This window comes from Zingiber officinale, chromosome 9B, assembly GCF_018446385.1.
Source record: "Zingiber officinale cultivar Zhangliang chromosome 9B, Zo_v1.1, whole genome shotgun sequence".
Taxonomy (NCBI): domain Eukaryota; kingdom Viridiplantae; phylum Streptophyta; class Magnoliopsida; order Zingiberales; family Zingiberaceae; genus Zingiber; species Zingiber officinale.
Window position 1 is genome coordinate 4188050 of NC_056003.1, and position 19896 is coordinate 4207945.

General features: G+C 42.7%; 2 protein-coding genes across 2 annotated transcripts; both read left to right on the top strand.

Annotated features, from left to right (window-relative positions):
• The first annotated feature begins 1866 nt into the window (after positions 1 to 1866).
• LOC122023823 (ABC transporter B family member 2-like) lies at positions 1867 to 9202 on the top strand. The gene is made up of 12 exons (XM_042582191.1): positions 1867 to 2240; positions 2339 to 2393; positions 2469 to 2644; positions 4891 to 5091; positions 5199 to 5458; positions 5552 to 6092; positions 6157 to 6539; positions 6615 to 7030; positions 7124 to 7365; positions 7460 to 7707; positions 7864 to 8276; positions 8367 to 9202. The coding sequence occupies exons 1-12, from the start codon at positions 1962 to 1964 to the stop codon at positions 8906 to 8908; spliced, it is 3756 nt and encodes a 1251-aa protein (XP_042438125.1). The 5' UTR covers positions 1867 to 1961; the 3' UTR covers positions 8909 to 9202.
• Positions 9203 to 13966: 4764 nt separating this feature from the next.
• LOC122024427 lies at positions 13967 to 16479 on the top strand. The gene is made up of 8 exons (XM_042583051.1): positions 13967 to 14697; positions 14838 to 14871; positions 14971 to 15120; positions 15218 to 15307; positions 15413 to 15478; positions 15583 to 15674; positions 15777 to 15824; positions 16097 to 16479. Exons 1-8 carry the CDS (start codon positions 14348 to 14350, stop codon positions 16215 to 16217), a joined length of 951 nt encoding a protein of 316 aa, XP_042438985.1. The 5' UTR covers positions 13967 to 14347; the 3' UTR covers positions 16218 to 16479.
• The last annotated feature ends 3417 nt before the right edge of the window (positions 16480 to 19896 follow it).

A 19896-nucleotide genomic window follows, 5' to 3' on the forward strand; every position in this document is an offset into this window, starting at 1 on the left:
TATTTTTTGAAAGCCGAACACTATCTAATACAGATAAACTATCATATATTCATCATTTATTTCAAGTCGGTGTACGGTGTTAATCTAATTAAATTATGGTTGTTGTATACATGTAAAAAGCAAGAGAAATAAATTTTTTAATTTAATTTCATAAGAAAGAGAATAGTAAAAAAACGTATTTGCACGTAGGAGTGATTAAGGGCTGAAAAAGTCTGCTGCTTTAACAGAGGGGTAAATTGGAAAAACATAATTCGTCTTTTTATATTCCAGATCTTTTGTTCAACGTGAATAATTTCTGATTTATTTTGATAATCAGTAAAAAAAAAAACTTATGTGTGACTAGACACGGTCCGTCCCATTTTTTTTATCACCACTTTAGTCACGAATCTTCTTTTGTTCCAGGAGGTATCTCCATGCCTAGCTTGTTGGTGGTGTCTTCCATTATCTCCTCTGAAGAACAACCAACAAAGTGAAATTACGAAAGGCAGAAAGAAGCTTGCACTCCCGGGGACGGCGCCGCCCATGACTCGGGCCTTGCCAGATAATTGAGGCGGCGGAATCTGAAAGCAATTTCAGCAGCAATAACTCTCCATCACATGATATATAGCTCTGTAGAGGAAATTTAAGTTAAAATTGCTGCTAGGAGAAAAGGCAACAACAGCTTGTGACTGCGTTGAAAGTTTTGTCGAAGGAGCCCTAGCTCTGCCCTGATTAATGCTGCCCTTGCAGTCTAATTTCTTCATTGACATGACGCCACGAGGACTCTGAAAGAGTTTCCCACCCTCCCAACCTTCAGCTGCTCAACTGCCGTTTTCTCTTCGGCATTTATTTGTTTTCATAATTATTTCTGTAGCCGAATTCTCGTGTTCAGAGGTGCTTAATTGAGAATGCCATTATTAATCTCAAATTCAAACTAGCCAGATTTCCACAGCCTCCTCAATCTGTGCACTACAAACTGCGTTGGAACTCTGATGTATGAGTACATGGATGGCTCAAAGGCGAAGTGACTGACGACGCAATCACAAACCGCAGCCATCCTCGACGTGTGAATCGACTCATGCAAACTGTGTTGCCGACACGGCCGATTTCTTGACGTTCGAGATTCGCGTCCCTGTCGCTAGACAGAAAACAGCGATTTTGGCAAATTAAACCGATCAAAACAACAAATAGAGATCGATCGATCGCAGAATAAATTATATATATAACTGGTCCATAGGCATCTCTGTGCTATCTCATGCCATGCATGTCCCGAACAGGGGACAACTTCATTAGCCAACGAGGAAGTAGAGATGGGAAGAAAAGGAGCACACACCCTCTGTTTAGCCAATTTAGTTGATTAATCAGATTGGATAACGTTGAATTTGGGAGTCCCACGAAAATTTTCTATCGGCCAATTGGATAAATCGAGAAACGATTGCAGTGAGAAGTTCAGCATCTTTTAGTTGCGTACCTCATTTGGAGAAAAAATTTCTATAAATTCGTTATAGCTGAGGTTTGAATCATGGATACCTGAGTGACAAACAATGTATAATTCCAGTTTGAACTGATTAATTAAGGAATTCTTTAGAATGACGCCCTCTAAGTCGGTATCTTGACAACCAAAGAAACATATCAAGAATTTAAAATGGCACAACACAATTCTCATGTCAAACAGTCACCAATTTATTGTTGAGCAGATTGAGTAAACTCGAGAGTCAGTTGAATTGATCTAATCTAGAAATTCCAACAATATTTAGCATATCAATTTTTTTGTTTCAAAACTTGGGTCAACATGGTTGTTTAAGCGCAGTAAATGTAATGGCAACCCAACCTATCCATTCCATGTCTCTATCTCAAGTCTATATGGCTAGCTACCTTAATGCACCACCACCACCTCCTTCTTCCTCCTCCTCCTCCTCCTCCTCCAGCTCTCTCAAGAGAAAACCAGTATCTGCCGAAGCAATTAATCTAACGTCTGCAAGATGGAGAACGTCCACAGGGAAGAAGAGGACGAAGAAGGCAAAGCCAGCGGCGGCGGCGGCGGCGGCAACAACAACATTAAGGAGACCAAGAATGTGCCGTTCCTGAAGCTCTTCTCCTTCGCTGACAACTGGGACTACGCGCTGATGGCCTTCGGCTCCCTCGGCGCCTGCGTCCACGGCGCCTCCGTCCCCGTCTTCTTCATCTTCTTCGGCAAACTCATCAACATCATCGGCCTCGCCGTCCTCTTCCCCACCTCCGTCTCCCATCGCGTCGCCATGGTCATTAACTGCTCAAACAACCACACGATCGAACCGCCTGTTTATCAACTCTCTCCGTTCTGATGATCAACTACTAAATTAAATTCCTCTGCATGCAGTACTCGTTGGACTTCGTGTATCTGGGCATTGCGATCTTGTTCTCTTCATGGGCAGGTAATTAATTAATTACTTCAGTTCAAGCTTCCATATAATGTTTAGTCTTCAGTAGCCTAATGGCCGGCGACGCAGAGGTGGCGTGTTGGATGCACACCGGCGAGAGACAGGCGGCGAAGATGAGGCTGGCTTATCTCCGGTCCATGCTGGAGCAGGACATTGCTCTGTTCGACACGGAGGCGTCCACCGGCGAAGTCATCGCCGCCATCACCAGCGACATCATCGTCGTGCAGGATGCCATCTCCGAGAAGGTACGCACGTAATTAAGTTACTTTCTCGCAATCAATAGACAACCAATAAAAGAGAGTGGTTGAAAGTTGGAGGTGGCGTTGGATGCCCATCAATGCCCTCGTTCGTAGAATTAAATGCTCTGTTTTTTGTTTTTTTTGACATTTCCTTTGTTCATGTTGGTAATTATTAAAATATCTTTTTTTGTGAAACTATTCAAACCATATTCCACCTATAGGCTATAGTTCGCTCCTCGATATCAGAAACTTGAGATACAGGAACATCCTTTCAGCTCCAGAAAAACGATGATAATAATAACAATAATAATAGAAGAAAATTACAACACAATTCTGTCAGATCTTGTTAAATCAAGAGGAAACACTCTGCGTGCTTCTCCATTAATGTCCACGCTCATGATCCAACTGATAAACGAGAGCCTTTAATATCACAGAAACCGGTCTTTGTCAAATGGACTCGGAGATCGAAAACGGTCCGACCGGAGACAGACCGAGTCGGCACGGGCCGGTTATATGGCAAGGTACAATGAGAGGGTGAGGAGGTGAGCGTTGGAGTTTGAATTAAATTGCATCACAGAAAAGGGAGTGAGGGTTTTAATTTTGTGGGTCCCGCTGGAACAAGCCAGCCTCCTGCGACGTTCGGACGCATTATTTATTGCTCGCCCATTAAATTACCACCGCCACTGCCCACCATCATGCAAGTATGCAACCCATCGTCCCGTGGTCTAATTGGCTTGCCAATTTAGATTTGTGCAGAGCTCGATCTTATAAGAAACGGACTACGCTCAATCTATGAGCAACTCGAGATTGGATTTGGTATGGCCCGCAGGTCAAATCCAACCTGTTATTATTAAATATTATAATAATATTTATAATAAATAATTTTAAAAAAATGGTTCCGACTTAAATTAGGTTTGACCTGACTCAACTTAGTTTTGATGGACCTAAACCATGCTCAGGCTAGACTGTCACAAGGATCTCGATGATTCTATTTATTATTTGTCTCCTTTTTCTCAGATCTACCAAACCTTTTCTTTTTAAAGTAATTTAAATCACAAAAAAAACAATTATTTTATATTAGCATGCCAATTCTATTTGAACTTTTATTTGAAAGTAATCTTGTCCGAAGGTCGAAGCTAGGAATAGAAGTCGGGATGTGATGTTTCTGCTGACCGTCTATAAGTTCCACTCGGGCTTACAATATAAACTATGCCAGTACCGAGTCAGGGAAGGAGTCTCTGATGTTAACCTTCCGACGTTCAAATCAGTCACCGACAATGAAGTATAAGGCGGAGCAATAAGAAAACTATAGCGCAAATAGTGAATATTACATACCTCCGTCGATGCTTGGACCCCCTTTATATAGAATTCTAGTAGCACGTGTGCACGCTTTCCAAGGCGAGCACGCTTCTCAAAGTTTCTTGAAAAGACTTGTCAATAAAGTGTCCTTGACACAGTACCTTAACGGATTGGGCATATCTCCGAAGTGACAGTGGAAGCTTCCGTCGTACGATCTTCTGGCTGTCCATGCCTGGTGTCGGCGGCAACAACTCCCAAAAAGATGTTGTTGGATATTGGAGTGTAATGCTAGGCCGAGCAGTTGGCCGCTCGGCCGGTGATTCGCCGCTCTGGTGTCCTGTTCGATCGGCCAGAACCTCACTACTCCTGTGCATGTCTGCTCGAACGAAGTTCCCCTCTGTCACTGCCACTGCCACTGCCACTGCCACTGCCACTGCTGGGACCTGTTGCTAGGCCAAGCGGGGTAGCTGCTCGGTTGAAGTTGAACTTTGCCCATATCAAGCTCTGTTGTCTACCGAGCAGAGTAGTCGCTCGGCCTGGCTTACATACTTTGTCTCCTCCTCCATCTGACGTCCAATAATCCTTTGAACGTCGATCGTTTGATCTCTCCCCATGTCGAAGGAGGTAGCGGATCGAGATCTTCTTCCCCGATTAGGACATGTTTCGCTCGATCAGCTGATGCTATCCGCACGTTGACCACTTTGATTTTAACCTTTATCGTGATCACGTAGTGAGATCCCTCATTATCACCATGTCATGAAAAAAAAAAAATTTAACGTGGGTAAAGACGTAAAGTAGAAAGACTATGGAAATCGATAAATAAATCAAGTGTGGCTACTGAGATGCCTTATTCTCAGCTACCCTATTTCTTGTAAAGTAAACCAATTAAGTTGGATTGTGCAATTCCTTTTGCTTTAGATTTTGATTGAAGTATGGCATGAACTGCAAAGCAGGTTGGGAACTTCATGCACTATATCAGCAGATTCATCGCCGGTTTCGCAATTGGTTTTGCCAGCGTCTGGCAGATCAGTCTCGTCACACTGTCCATAGTGCCACTGATAGCCATTGCCGGTGGAATCTACGCATACATTGCCACCGGTCTCATTGCTCGAGTCAGAAAATCGTATGTCAAGGCTGGAGAAATAGCTGAGGAGGTACCATTAATTTTTTCCTGTTCATTCATTGCCGTAGCTTGTCAAATGAAAAAGTTCACGAGGCTTTGTTTAATTAATTAGTTGAGTGCGTTTGATGATGCATGCAGGTGATTGGTAATGTACGAACAGTGCAGGCGTTTGTAGGGGAGGAGAAGGCTGTTAAGTTGTATAGAAGTGCGTTGATCAATACTTACAAGTACGGGAGGAAGGGTGGGTTGGCTAAGGGACTTGGCCTTGGTTCCATGCACTGCGTTCTCTTGCTCTCCTGGGCTTTGCTAGTGTGGTTCACTAGTATTGTCGTCCATAAGAACATAACAAATGGAGGAGAATCCTTCACCACCATGCTCAATGTTGTTATTGCCGGACTGTAAGTTTAATTTTTCACCAACTCTAGATTGATAATTAATTCTTTGTTGTTGCTTATAGGACTATATATTTTTCATATTTCTTAATTTGATAGATCTTTAGGCCTGGCAGCACCCAATATTTCCACATTTTTGAGAGCTAGGACTGCAGCATACTCCATTTTTGAGATGATCGAGAGAAACACAGTCAACAAAGTGAGTGCCAAGACAGGGCGCAAGCTTCACAGCGTGAACGGGCACATCAAGTTTGCGAATGTTCAGTTCAGTTATCCATCACGTCCTGATGTTCTCATCTTTAGTGGATTTAATCTAGACATACCATCCGGGAAGATTGTTGCACTAGTCGGTGGGAGTGGTTCAGGAAAGAGCACAGTCATTTCATTGATCGAGCGGTTCTATGAGCCCCTCTCTGGGGAGATCTTGTTGGATGGGCATAACATCAAGGACTTAGATCTCAGGTGGCTCAGGCAGCAAATTGGATTGGTTAATCAGGAGCCTGCCCTTTTCGCAACAAGCATCCGAGAGAACATACTGTATGGAAAGGATGATGCTTCTCTCGACGAGATAACACATGCTGCAAAGCTCTCAGAGGCCATTAATTTCATCAACCAACTACCTGAACGATATGATACACAGGTGATATATCCCTAATTCTTGATAAATTATTGTATGATTACATCTTTATAAATTGCTGTTCCAGGTCGGTGAGCGAGGGATCCAGTTGTCAGGTGGGCAGAAGCAGAGAATTGCAATATCGAGAGCTATTCTGAAGAACCCATCTATCCTTCTCCTCGACGAGGCCACAAGTGCACTCGATGCAGAATCTGAGAAGAGTGTGCAGGAGGCTCTTGACAGGGTCATGATAGGCCGAACTACCATAGTTGTGGCTCATAGGCTTTCCACGATCAGGAATGCAGACATCATTGCCGTCGTGCAGGGTGGAAAGATCGTGGAGACTGGGACTCATGAGCAGCTCATAGTTGAACCCAGCAGTGTCTATGCATCACTTATCAAGCTCCAAGAGTCAGCTTCTCAGCATCGACCATTGTTAGCCGACGGCGCGACTATGGGACGTCCTCTAAGGTAAACATTAATCATGCATGTTTGATTTCCTTTTTCTATAGTTCTACACTGACTTAGCTTGTTGAATCTATCTAGTATAAAATATTCTAGAGAGCTATCTGGGGGACACACAAGCTTTGGAACTAGCTTCAGATCTGATAAAGAATCTGTTACCCGTTACGGCCCGGAAGGAAATGATCTAACAAAAACAAAGGCTGTGTCTATGAAAAAAATGTATTCCATGGTTAGTCCTGATTGGATGTTTGGATTGTTTGGCACTATAGGCGCTTTTGTTGCTGGTGCCCAAATGCCGTTGTTTGCACTTGGAGTTACTCAAGCTCTGGTTTCCTACTACATGGGCTGGGAGGTCACACAGAGAGAGATTAAGAAGATTGCACTGTTGTTTTGTGGTGGATCTGTTGTCACTGTCATTTTTCATGTTATTGAGCACCTCAACTTTGGCATCATGGGTGAAAGGCTAACTCTTCGAGTGAGAGAGCGAATGTTTGGAGGTACATTTCTTGCCCAGTATATATATATTTTTTGTTTTGTATTATCATTGATATGCCTTTTGGTGAATAACACACATTGTAACTGTCTGGCAGCAATACTAAGAAATGAGATTGGTTGGTTTGATGATGTGAGCAATACCAGTGCTATGTTGTCATCTCGGCTCGAGACAGATGCTACTCTGCTGCGAACCATAGTTGTGGATCGTTCAACAATCCTCTTGCAGAATGTTGGAATGTTAGTGACCTCACTGATCATCGCCTTCATATTGAATTGGCGTGTGACTCTAGTGGTTTTAGCCACTTATCCTTTGATGGTCAGTGGGCACATCAGTGAGGTACACCTCTTTCTTCACTTGGCAGTCTGTACATGCCTTGTTATATATATGTAGTCTTGCTCATCACTGTTACTCTTTCACATGATTATTGCAGAAGTTATTCATGAGGGGATATGGAGGAAATTTAAACAAGAGTTACCTCAAAGCAAACATGCTTGCCGCTGAGGCTGTGAGCAATATTCGCACGGTGGCTGCCTTCTGCTCGGAACAAAAAGTTATTGACCTCTATTTGAATGAGTTAAAGGAGCCATCCAAAAGATCTTTCCGACGTGGGCAAGCTGCCGGCATCTTCTTCGGCGTTTCACAGTTCTTCCTGTTCGCCTCTTATGGGCTTGCTCTGTGGTAAGTTGGTAAAACACCTCACCAAACGCTGGTGATTTTTGTGGATTTCAGTTCTTTGAACATGATTCTTCATTCTTCAAGTGGCTGTCATAAAGAGAGAAAGAGAGAAGATCAAAAGCTTGTGTGGTTCTTGATTCTTATGTATTCACTTCGCAGGTATGGGTCAGTCCTGATGGGCAAAGGGCTTGCCAGCTTCAAGTCGGTGATGAAATCATTCATGGTGCTCATAGTGACTGCATTAGCCATGGGAGAGACTTTGGCTCTGGCCCCAGACATCATCAGGGGGAATCAAATGGTAGCTTCTGTTTTTGAGTTGCTGGACAGAAAGACCGAGGTGCCATCAGACGTCGGAGAGGATGTGGGAAAGGTCGAAGGAGCCATCGAAATGAAGGGAGTCCAATTCTGTTATCCTTCAAGGCCAGATGTCGTAATCTTCCGGGGGTTCGATCTGAGAGTCAAGGCTGGCAAAAGCATGGCACTGGTCGGGATGAGTGGATCAGGCAAGAGCACGGTGCTGGCTCTGATACTGCGATTCTACGAAGCAACCGCAGGAAAAATTTTGATCGATGGTAATCTTTTCATCTGAATTATCTATTTCCTTCCTTTTCCTAGCTCATCAGTCAGGTTCGAAGTTGAAGGGCCTGTATATTCTTTTGCAGGCAAAGATATAAAGAAACTCAAGCTGAAAGAGCTCAGGAAGCACATCGGACTAGTTCAACAAGAACCAGTACTCTTCGCGACGACGATCCGCGAGAACATCCTCTACGGTAAGGACGGCGCCACTGAAGCAGAGATTGTTGAGGCCTCGAAACTCGCGAATGCCCACGCCTTCATCAGTGCCCTCCCAGATGGCTACTCGACCAAGGTCGGTGAGCGAGGAATCCAACTGTCCGGTGGCCAGAGGCAGCGCATTGCGATCGCCCGAGCCATCATAAAGAATCCTGCCATCTTGCTGCTCGACGAGGCTACGAGCGCGCTCGACGTTGAGTCAGAGCGCGTGGTCCAGCACGCGCTGGACAGAGTAATGAAGAGCCGCACCACGATCATGGTGGCGCACCGGCTTTCCACCATCCGCAACGCGGATGTGATCTCGGTGCTGGAAGATGGCAAGATCATTGAGCAAGGGAGCCATTCCTCTCTGGTCGAGAAGAAGGATGGGGCATACTTCAAGCTGATTAGCTTGCAGCAGCAGAAGCAGTAGCAGTTGCAGTTGCAGTTGCAGTTGCAGCGAAGCCAGCGAGATCGTCAAACAAAGTAATAAGAAAGTTTGTAGTGCAGGATTAAATTTGATCGAGACGCAACGCTGTGAGGGCATTGCGCACCGAACCACAGCAAAAAAAAAAATGTGATCAGTGAGCGTGATTATATTTAATTTGTGTCAAATTAATACTATATATTGTCTATATAAAAGGATAGCTGTAACCTGATATTAACATTTCGATGCGATTGTTATGTGGTGAAATAGATCATATTGATCATTATGTTCTCATAGTAACATTTCGGTGCAATTGTTATTTGTTAAAACTAAAATAGATATACTGATCGTCATTATCTTTTCGTGATAAAGGCAGCACTTGGAGAAATGATTCAGATACCCTAACAGAGATCATGCATTTGTAGTTTAGTGGCAGGTTCCTCAGACTCATGGTTTTGGTATCTTTATAATGAATCATACAGAATCCAGAATTGACCGATTTTGAGCTTATAAAATCTGAATTTTAAAATTTTAAATTTATAACTGATGCAGGGCTCCTCCGGCTCTTGGTGTCCTGTAAGTTAAGAGTCGTGCTAATCGGTCGGTTAAAGTCAAGATGGATCAAACTGTTCCAAAAGGAAGGTTAACTCTGCTCAGATGGAACTTGACCTGATTGAACAAACTCAGTACACTCATTCCCACCATTTAAGTCCAATTAAGGACAACCCACTAATTATATCTCAGTCTTAGTAGCAAATTCCCATTTAGTCTCAGCGATAGGTTCAGAGTTGTAATTTTTCAAAATTGCATACGTTATTTATATTTGGTCATTTGATTCCACTAACATAGTTTGATAGGTAAATATTTTTTAATGGATCGGAATCGGCGTCAATTTTTAGTTCTATTTTGAGGTGTGCGTTATCATGAGTTCAATGTGTCATCACCCAAAAAACAAAAAGGAGTTGTTCATGTCTCCTTGAATAGCATCATTTGAAAGTGTACTTGGAATATTTAAATCGTGATTTAAAACATTCAAAACAAGTTCTCCATTTTCATATACAACACAAGTTGAGCTTGTTTTGGCTCATGTCATATTACATAATTTTCTTCTAGTGTTATTCTGATGAATTTCCAATTGAACTAGATAATGAAGTTTTATTATCCTTGTCAGAACAAGTTCATGATGTTGATTGTTTTGATCAATTATTTGCTATTCAAGAACAACAAAGAGCAAATACCAATGCATGGAAAGATACAATAACAAATCAAATGTGGAGCGATGTTCATCATATTAACAATAACGAACCTTAAATTTTTTTCTTTTCAGTAAATCCACAAGTTTTCATGAAAAAATTTACAAATATTTGTAAAAGTCTTGCAAAAAAATTTATAGAACTCCATATAATTCTTTTCACAACTCTGTGAGATTTTATAAAAGTTAATAAAAATTTATCAACTCTACACAAGTCTATCATTAAAAAAAGTCAATAAAAGTCATTAAATCTCTTGATTGAATACACTCCTCTCTCAGTGTCAGCAATAAACTCTCTCTCAATCTTGGTGACAAATTCTATCTCAGTTTAGCAACAGACTCTCTCAGTCTCGACAACATACACTATCTCAGTCTTAGCAATAGACTCCCATTCAGTTAGCAATAGACTCCCTCTCAGTCTCGGCGATAGACTCTCTCTCAGTCTCGACGATAGACTCTATCTCAATTTTAGCAACAAACTCCCTCTCAGTCTCGACGACAAACTTTATCTTAGTCTATGCGACAAACTCTATTTCAGTCTCAACAACAAACTCACTCTCAGTCTTGACATAGACTTTATCTTAGTCTCAGCAACAGACTCTCTCTTAGTCTTAGCAACAACCTTCCTTTCGGTCTCAGTAGCAAACTCCCTCTCAGTCTTAACGACAAACTCCCTCTCAGTCTTGACGACAGACTCCTTCTTAGTCTTGGGGACAAACTATATCTCAGTTTCATGCAACAAACTCCCTCTTAGTTTCTATGACATGCTCTCTCTTGCTCAACAACAGACTCTATTTCAGTCTCGGCGACAGACTCTATCTCAGTCTCAGCAACAGACCTCTTGGTCTCGGTGACAAACTCTATCTCAGTCTCAGCAATAGACTCCTTCTCCGTCTCGATAGCAGACTCTATCTTGCTTTTAGTAGACTTCCTTTCAGTTTCAGTGACAAACTCCCTCTCGGTCTCAGTGGCAGACTCTATCTTAGTTTTAGCAATAGACTCTCTTTTGGTCTCAGCGACAAACTCCCTCTCGGTTCCTACTACAATCATTGACATTATCTTAATCTTAGTCATGGACCCTGACTTTGAATATTCCCAAGGTTACTCCACATCAATGTCACTTTTTTCATCCTCAAGACAAGTCTACGCCCTACACAAGCTTGTTAATAGTGACCGGGAATATTCCAGGACACCTGGATTTGGTCTTGTTAACGGGTGACTCATATTTGAATGAAATCCAATGCGAGGGATATTATGGAAGAAAAATCTATCAAGATATTTCGTAATAAAATTCTGTTACAATTTTATATATAATAGAATTTTATTATGATTTTATATAACATAATTATGTTACGATTTTTTATAACAGAATTCTATTGCAGTTTTTCATAACAGAAATCTGTTATGATTTTACCGAGTTTGGGGTTCATGCACTATTTATAGAGATTATTGTAAACCTATTGTACAATAACAATCACAAGAATCATGTAATATGATTCTCTCATGTAGAGAGAATTCTAATAAAGCTTCGGCTGTTTTGTGGAGTAGGCACGTCGTTGAACCACGATAACTCTTCTTCTTCTTCTTCTTCTTCCTCTTCTTCGTGTTTGCTCTCCTTTTGTGCGTCTTATCTTGTTGCTCCGCGCAATTTCTTTCTCTCTTCCTCTTCTTCCGCTTTAGAGAGGTGTTGTCCCTTCTTTGCGCAACAGGTCTCCTAGATACCCCTCTACTGATACGTGACACTGGATAATTGGAGAGGTAGCCAATGCTTGTTGGATCTAGTCCTCTCATTGGCTCCCACAACGATGATATTCCAATCGACGTAGAGATGCTTTCCGGATAACTATATAGACACTTATGAAGGTAATGACAAAGAATTTTGAATTTTCTTCAACTCCACCATATTCTACTCTTCTTCATCATCATCTACATTCTACCTACCACCTCAAACAAATCCTAACTTGAACATCGGAATGACCTTGTAATCCATTCTGGATCAGTCAAACTCTCTTTTTGAGTGCATCTCCGGTCTCCTTATTTCTTTCGCCGATGATCTTCGGAGCTCGTATATATCAATAAACTCGTTAACCGATAGCTTGACCATTCATGATATTTTAGATTGTTTCAGCAACAACAAAACAATGAGGATGACTCTGAATTCAAATTCGATTTACAATTTTCATCATTTATTTCATTTTGTTAAATTGTTATGCACATCAATGTGAAATCTTATTTACTAATTATTTGAATCTTTTGGGGTTCATGTATGGTGTACAATTTCTGATTTAGAAACCTTACAACTGACATGCAGAACATGCTCGATTGATTTCCAAAATGGACTCATACATTTCCTCGACTTCTACAATGCTAAACGAAGTTCAGTCAGAACAATCTCCAGACGATCTTCTCCTAATTCATCCATCGGATAAATCTGAAGCACATTTAAAGGTCGACTTTCAGAATATTCATCCATATTAGGATTCGAACTCTAGTCCTTGTTCCACACCTAGAGTGATATAGTGATTGTAAGATGGTCTGTGTTCGTTTTGTCGCCACCAAGGGGGCTATCCGCCGTATACACAATGGAGAAGTTTAGCTTGGTAAAGAACCAAGAATACCTCGTGCGGTATGTCCTCTGATAGCGTTGATTGTTTGGTTTGCTTTTTTTGGGGTTTTCACGGGTATGATGTTAACAAAAGAAACATTGGCCAGTAGGCCCAGTATGTTCTGTTCCCATCAAGGCAACCATTGTATTTTCTGTGGAAAATTGCTCCTCCATTGATAATCAGAGCTGGCATTCACGAGCCGACTGTTTAACCGATGTATCTTCAAGAAAAGACGAGAAATTTGCGGTTTTTCAGTCTGTGTTGTATCTTGATGTTTTCAGCCTGTAGCTTTCCACGGCCCCAGGAAGTTGGAAGAGTAGTTGCCGATTCCCTTTCAATGCTGCTTTTCAAAGGTTCATATCAGCGCCACTGGGGCACTGCTTGCTATTATTGGCAAATTAAATACTAAAGAAACTATATTAATCATCCTCTGTACTTCTACGGCAGTATAAATTTGACAACTAAATTTCCTTTAAAAAAAACAAATTAATACATCAATCAAGATCTCGCACGAACAAGAATCATCCTCCAACAATAACCAAATGAAGTGTATTCCCTGTGACAAATCTCAGAGTAACTGCTGGTTCTTGTACGTGGGCCTGGAAAGGGAGTTGAATAACAACAGGATTCGGAAGCATACAAAAGGTTCAGTATTCGAGGAGTGGAAGGGTTTTCCCGAGTCAGAATCTGATTCTGAATGATGGTGACTGTAATCTGTAATGTCTGCTTTTGTTTCTTTTACGATGTTCAAGAATTTAGACTGTATCTCTCTTTTACCAGGCGAGGTTGTTTTGGTAACTTCAGATGCTCTCTCTCTTTTTTTTTTTTTTTTTTTCCTTTTCCTTTTTCAGTTGCTTTTTCCTCGCCGAGGACGACGACAGCGTTGGGACGGCAGCCCCTCCGGGCAATCAAAAACGCATTGGGAGGCATGAGCTGAAAATAAATAAAACTCAAATGTGCACTGTAATCCATCAGCAATAAATTGTTAATTCTAAATGCTGAGTTCGATTGGCGAGTCGAGCAGAGTCACCAGTCGCCTTTCTGCTCGTCATGGAAATTTACAGGCCCAGTAAAATCAAAGCGATCCAGGCCTTTTGAACTGACCGGAAGTATTCTTTTTTAATTTTTAAAGCAAAAGAAATTATAATAATATTAAATTTCATAATCTTTTCAATACACAGTGCTTGCTGCTTACACTCTCTGCTCGTCCCCTGGATCGAGGAACAAGGAGAGATTCGAAAGCGACTGGAGTGTGCAAAGCAAAGGTCCCTAGCGACAAAGATTGAAGAATAGATCAGCGTCTGATTTGTTTTCGCAACCGCACAAACTACCGCTGATTTGGTTTACTGTTACGGTTTCCGTCCAAAGTGGGAAAGCACCTCGATTAACTCTGCTTTTATTCTCCGTATCCCGCTGCACTTTATCTTCTCTTGCAAGTCTCAATAAACGTCACAAAATTAATCACTCGCTTGCTTGTTGAGGATGGAAAAACACCATCCCAAAGTTAAGCATCTTTCCTGCTCCTCCTGAGTTTTAAGTTGCACATTAAAGGACCCCCATAGCGGTCTGTGATCCTCCGTTTTCTCCATGCATTTCTCAGCTGGGGCTTCATCGAGTTCTTGGCAGCCGGTGGTGCTTTCTGATTCCACAGAGGCTTACTATTGGTTGAAGTGGAGAGTGCTGCTGTGCGCACTTTGGGTGCTGGCTTCCGTGCTCGCAGCATCCATTTTGATCTGGAAATTTGAAGGTTCAAGAACAGAGGGAGAGACCAGAGAAGGATTCCGCTGCAACAAGGATGAGCTATGGCGGCCTTGTCTGCCGGAGATACATCCCGCGTGGTTGCTGCTCTTCCGCCTCACCGCCTTTGTCATACTTCTGGCGTTCCTTATCATCAATGCCATTGTGGATGGTGCCGGAATCTTCTATTACTACACTCAGTAAGGCAAATCAGATGCTTGCACAAAATATTGTTTAGCTTTTGTTGGGAATATTACTCTTGCACAGATGTTTGGTTAATGCACAAAGATGAGTATTAATTAACTGAAAGATTCATTTACTTCCTGTTCATGTTTCACAGGTGGACATTCATGCTGGTTACCATTTATTTTTTGGTACGTTCATAGGCTCTAACTATTGTAGCAAATTTATTGGTCCCCTTTTGTTTATGATGTTTGCCAAAGCTCTCACATATATATAACTTTATATGTTAGCTTGGCTCATTGATGTCTGCCTATGGGTGCAAACATCTCAAGGCAAATAGTGAGGATAAAGTGAGATTGGATGCAGAGGCTAGAACATATGCAGCCCCTGTGAATGGAACAGTTGGGTGTTGGGGGACTTTGTTTCAGATAATATTTCAGGTAATGGCATTGTCTTTATGACTTCTAAGAACTAGAAAGATGCTATTTCCAATATTTGCCCTTGCAGGTTAACTAATTTGCCTCCTCTCATTGCTAGACTAGTGCAGGTGCAGTGATGCTGACTGACTTCGTCTTTTGGTTCATTCTGTTCCCTTTCCTCGCCATCAAAGATTATAGTCTAAATTTCGTAAGGCTTTTCTTTCTGAACTCCAAAGCCTAGGCAATCTTTCTCCTTGGCGATGAGTTGGAACTTTCAGTAATACAATGTATGGAAATTCCTTTGATATGGCAGGTACTGATTGGTATGCACTCAGTGAATGTAGTCTTCCTCCTCGGTGACACTGCCTTGAATAGCTTGGTACCTTCATTTTCTCTGTGGTTTAATTAGTTTAAAGAGATCTGTCACGGTAGAGTTTGGTCCGTGATTGATTAACAGTCTTTGATATGTAAACCTTCATTCAGAGTTTTCCCTGGTTCCGGATTGCATACTTCCTACTGTGGACAGCAGTCTATGTTCTTTTCCAGTGGGTGATCCATGCCTGTATCAATATCTGGTACATTTTCTTTTATCAGTTAGATTTACTAAATGATGTTTTGAGAAAAAAAAAATTGTAACCATTTTAGCATTTGAACTATGTATATTTTTTGCCTTACAGGTGGCCATACCCATTTCTTGATCTATCTTCCCCTTATGCAGCTCTATGGTATGCTGTTTTTTTTTTTTTTTTTCATTTCTTGATCTACCTTCTCTTTGCATCTGTGGATACCAAACTTTTGAAATGTCCAACCGGAAGTAGGGCTAGAATGCTTGCCTAGACGAGGCGGTAGCTCGCGGGTTTACGCCCAAGTCATACTGGGTCGAACAAGTGTGTTAGGAACAGTCTAAGCCTAGACTCAATCTCATTTTTGATATCTCTGTTGAAATGTAGAACAGAACATATAAGAAATCTATAAGTGGTGTTTGATGCAAATGCAGGTATTTTTTGGTGGCAATGATGCACATCCCTTGCTATGCTGCGTTTGGGTTGATCGTAAAGATGAAGCATGTTCTACTCTCTAGATGGTTTCCGGAATCGTATTCTTCATCTCTCGAATAACTGTGGATGAATCCTCGATAGACAATTCGCCTTCCGATCAATTATTCGAAGAAGAAGCAGCTGCTTTGTTCATATATATATTTTTTCCCGACAGTGGTTACTCATGGCATTGGGCAGGCAGTAGAGCAGGAAACGGTTCCACCCAAAGATATTGACAGTTGAGGAAACAATGAGAGCCTTATACTATTGTAAAATTTTCTTTTGATTATATTGTAAATTTTACTGACAACTTAATTGCGTTCATATCGATTCTTTGAATCCATAAAACTTGCCAAATGATAATGATACTTTAATTGGGTCGTAGATTCGATAGATTGATTGCAGTTACACAGTTGGGTTGTGTATCCACTGGATCGATTGGCATTGTCCAAGAGATAATACTGTGATGATACAAATACAGATACAGTATAGATATAGCTTCGATATTGATCGAGTTGTGGAGTCTCCGAAGAAAAGTGAGTTGTCCTCATTGCTGGAAGAGCTAGGAGAAAGGTGGGACGGCTGGAGATGCTTGCAAGCGAGAATAGACATCTTTTATAACACACAGGAGTGGATTGAATGGAGAGCCGGATTGATAGGGTGGCAAGGACTTGGAGGCCAGAGGGCTCCGGGGGATGAAGTGTTGCAAGGGTGTGTGCGACGGCGAGGGCTCGGAGGTCGGAGGGCTCCAGGAGACGGAGTGCGGTAGGGGTGCGTGACAACGAGGGCTCGGAGAGATGGAGTGTTGCAAGGACGTGCAATGGTGAGGGCTCGGAGGTCGGAGGGCATCGAGAGGTGGAGCACGATAGGGACGCACGACATGGAGGACTCGGAGGCCGAAGGGCTCCAAGAGGCAGAGTACATCAATATGAAAGTGAGGACTCAGAGGCCGAAGGGCTCCAAGAGATGGAGCGTGGTAGGGGCGTGCAACGATAAGGGCTAGAAGGCCTGAGCTGCGGGTCGGGAGGCAGAGCGCATTAGCACGACATTGAGGGCTCAAAGACCGGAGGGCTTCGAGAGACGGAGCACAACAAGGGTGAGTGGTGGTGAGGGGTCGAAAGCCTAAGGGCGTCGGGAGGCAGCGTGCAGTAGCGTGGAGTTGGTTGCTAGCGTGGACTGTGGAACGACACTAGCGTAGAAGAGGAGGGCGTCGATCTGGCCTGCATGGGCTATGTAACCTAGGAGCGCATCTGTGTTGAAGGCATCAGGGGAGGGGTCCCAGGAGAAGATTAGGTGGGTTTAGTGGAGGGAGGCGGCTGGGGAGAGGGTGGCGAAGAAGGAGAGGACACAAGAGGCAAGAAAGGGGTCGCCAAGGCATCGGAGGTGAGGGTGTGAAGGTGGCACATGGAGGTGCCAGAGAGGAGGTGGCAAAGGATCTCATTGACAAAGGGAAGGGGAGATCGTGTGACAGAGGGGACATTACGTGTCGAAGGAAGAGATTGTTGTGAGGGAGAGGTGTCTGGCAGCGCACATGGAGGTGCCAGAGAGGAGGTGGCGAAGGATCTCATCGACAAAGGGAAGGGGAGATCGTGTGACGGAGGGGACATTGCGTGTCGAAGGAAGAGATTGTTGTGAGGGAGAGGTGTCTGGCAGCGGAGACGATGAGGGAGGAGCGTCGAGGGAGGCGTGGCCTCAGGGGAGGTGTCGATAGAGGAGCAATGAGGGAGGCGTCGCTGACGGCCGAGGTGTCATGTGGGGCGTGGCCAGAGGCGGAGACGTCCAAAGAGAGGGGTGGAGATGCAGGCCTGGCCGGCTGCAGAGGCGTCCAAAGAGAGGAGTAGAGATGATGACCCGGCTGACGATGGAGGCGTCCATGAGATGGGTGGAGATGGTGGCGTGCCCAGAGGAAAAGGCGGAGATGACAGTGCATGAAGGAGAGGAGATCTCCTGATTTTTTTTTTTTTTTATCAGAGGATGTACCACTTATAATTACGGTTGGATCATGATTGTGATCCAACCACAATTGGTTATGATTCCTTTCTAGGTTCACTGCCCCCTCTAAGTTATAGTTTGGTTCGGATAGGATGGTCGGAGGTCGCCCGGAGGCCATCAATGGTGGACAAGTGGTCAGGTTTCTGGATGCTGAGTGAGGGGTGGTGTCCGAGTGGCCTCCGACCTCTCTTTCTGAACCAAACTATAATTTAGAGGGGACGGTGAACCCAGGAAGAGATTGCAACTAATTACAACCGGATTGCAGCCACGATCTTGTCGTAATATGAGTGACCCATCCCCTAATCCACAAAAAGGGGATCAGGAGATTTGCTCCCGTGCATGAAAAAGGAAAAGGGGGTGTTCCCTCTTTTCCTTCGACAAAGAAAAACCCTAAAATGGAAGGAAAGGGGAAAAGTCTCTCCCCTCCACGTGGCTCCATCTCTATCCCACATCACAAGCCTCTGTCAGGTTTCAATGACGCACATTTTAAATTTTATTTCCTAATTATACAATGGAAGAATAATAATTTCCTAAATTATTATAACACGCATCACACACACAACTATAAGACATAAATGTGTCCGATATAGTTATAGAAAAATTGCTTTGTTAGAAATACCAGTTGGATGATGTGAAGCGAAAATGACATCAATGAGTAAGTGACGCCGGATAGGATAGTGATTATCTTATGGGCAAGAGAAGGAAAATTGGGGGAGAAAGCAAGAAGAGAATATGAAGATACCAAAGAGAAACCCCACTATTTGCTAAAAAATAAAACTTTATTAATAATTAAGGGATGACTACTCATGTGGAACCGTCATAAGGGATGACTACTCATACAAGCTAGACATGCGTTTATATAGACTCTAGACCCTAAGACTAAAAAAGAAAAGAAATAATGAAATATGGACATCTATTCCAATCTTGTAGAGAAAGAAAAGCGATTTTTCTAGAAAAAAAAATCTCTTGACAGAAATTGAAACTAATAGAATTAGAACACAGATGTAAACAAACTAAGACCCATAAATACTAGAAATACCATAAAATAAAAATTACTAAAAATAGTAAAGATGCTCCAAAAAGGGCCTAAACGGTGGAATTTGGGCTCGAAATTAGACGGTTACAAGTTCCATGGTAATAAATGTAGATTTTGAAATTCCATATGTGTGGCCGCCGAAAGAACCTGATTTTAAATCCCAAGGCAAAAGTTATAACCATTTAAAGTTTGGGTTGATCCTGCATCAGCAAGACTAACAAGACTTGCCTCTAATCGTATTCATGCCGAGATTCACTAAATCATGAGTCATGCCATCATTTCGGTACTAGCCGAAGAAGGGAGATGAAACAATCTGAGAAAGGGACCACACTTTGACTTGGTATTTGATGATACGAATTAAGTATTCTTTCAACTGTGCACTGCTCAAAGGACGATCTTGTAAGGGGATCGGTGGCCGGCTTGAAGGGAGTTGGATAGACAGTACCCCGAAATACTCGCTTCTTCCTACACTTGTTAGCTTGCGCAGCGGAATACAAACAAAACAAACAAGCTAAACACTAAAGGAAATACAAAGACTAAGAAAGAATAAGCAAACCGCTAACACGTCGATGTAACGTGGTTCAGAGATAGCTTGCTCCTACTCCACGACTGTCCGTAAGGGGACACCCCCTCAATCCGTCGGTGGATTAGTGTCCGGCAAACTCCGGCTAGCTCAAACCTCTTTGTGGGTGGAGAAACCTCACCACAAACTCACCAAGACCTCTTGGACAC

What these genes read in the sequence shown, in the direction of transcription:
- LOC122023823 (XM_042582191.1), top strand. Translation starts at nt 1,962, where the DNA reads ATGGAGAACGTCCACAGGGAAGAAGAGGACGAAGAAGGCAAAGCCAGC. An exon ending in TCTCCCATCGCGTCGCCATG is followed by an intron (nt 2,241 to 2,338) that starts GTCATTAACTGC and finishes CTCTGCATGCAG; the next exon opens with TACTCGTTGGACTTCGTGTA. An exon ending in CTGGAGAAATAGCTGAGGAG is followed by an intron (nt 5,092 to 5,198) that starts GTACCATTAATT and finishes TGATGCATGCAG; the next exon opens with GTGATTGGTAATGTACGAAC.
- LOC122024427 (XM_042583051.1), top strand. Translation starts at nt 14,348, where the DNA reads ATGCATTTCTCAGCTGGGGCTTCATCGAGTTCTTGGCAGCCGGTGGTG. An exon ending in ATCTTCTATTACTACACTCA is followed by an intron (nt 14,698 to 14,837) that starts GTAAGGCAAATC and finishes CATGTTTCACAG; the next exon opens with GTGGACATTCATGCTGGTTA. An exon ending in TCCCCTTATGCAGCTCTATG is followed by an intron (nt 15,825 to 16,096) that starts GTATGCTGTTTT and finishes ATGCAAATGCAG; the next exon opens with GTATTTTTTGGTGGCAATGA.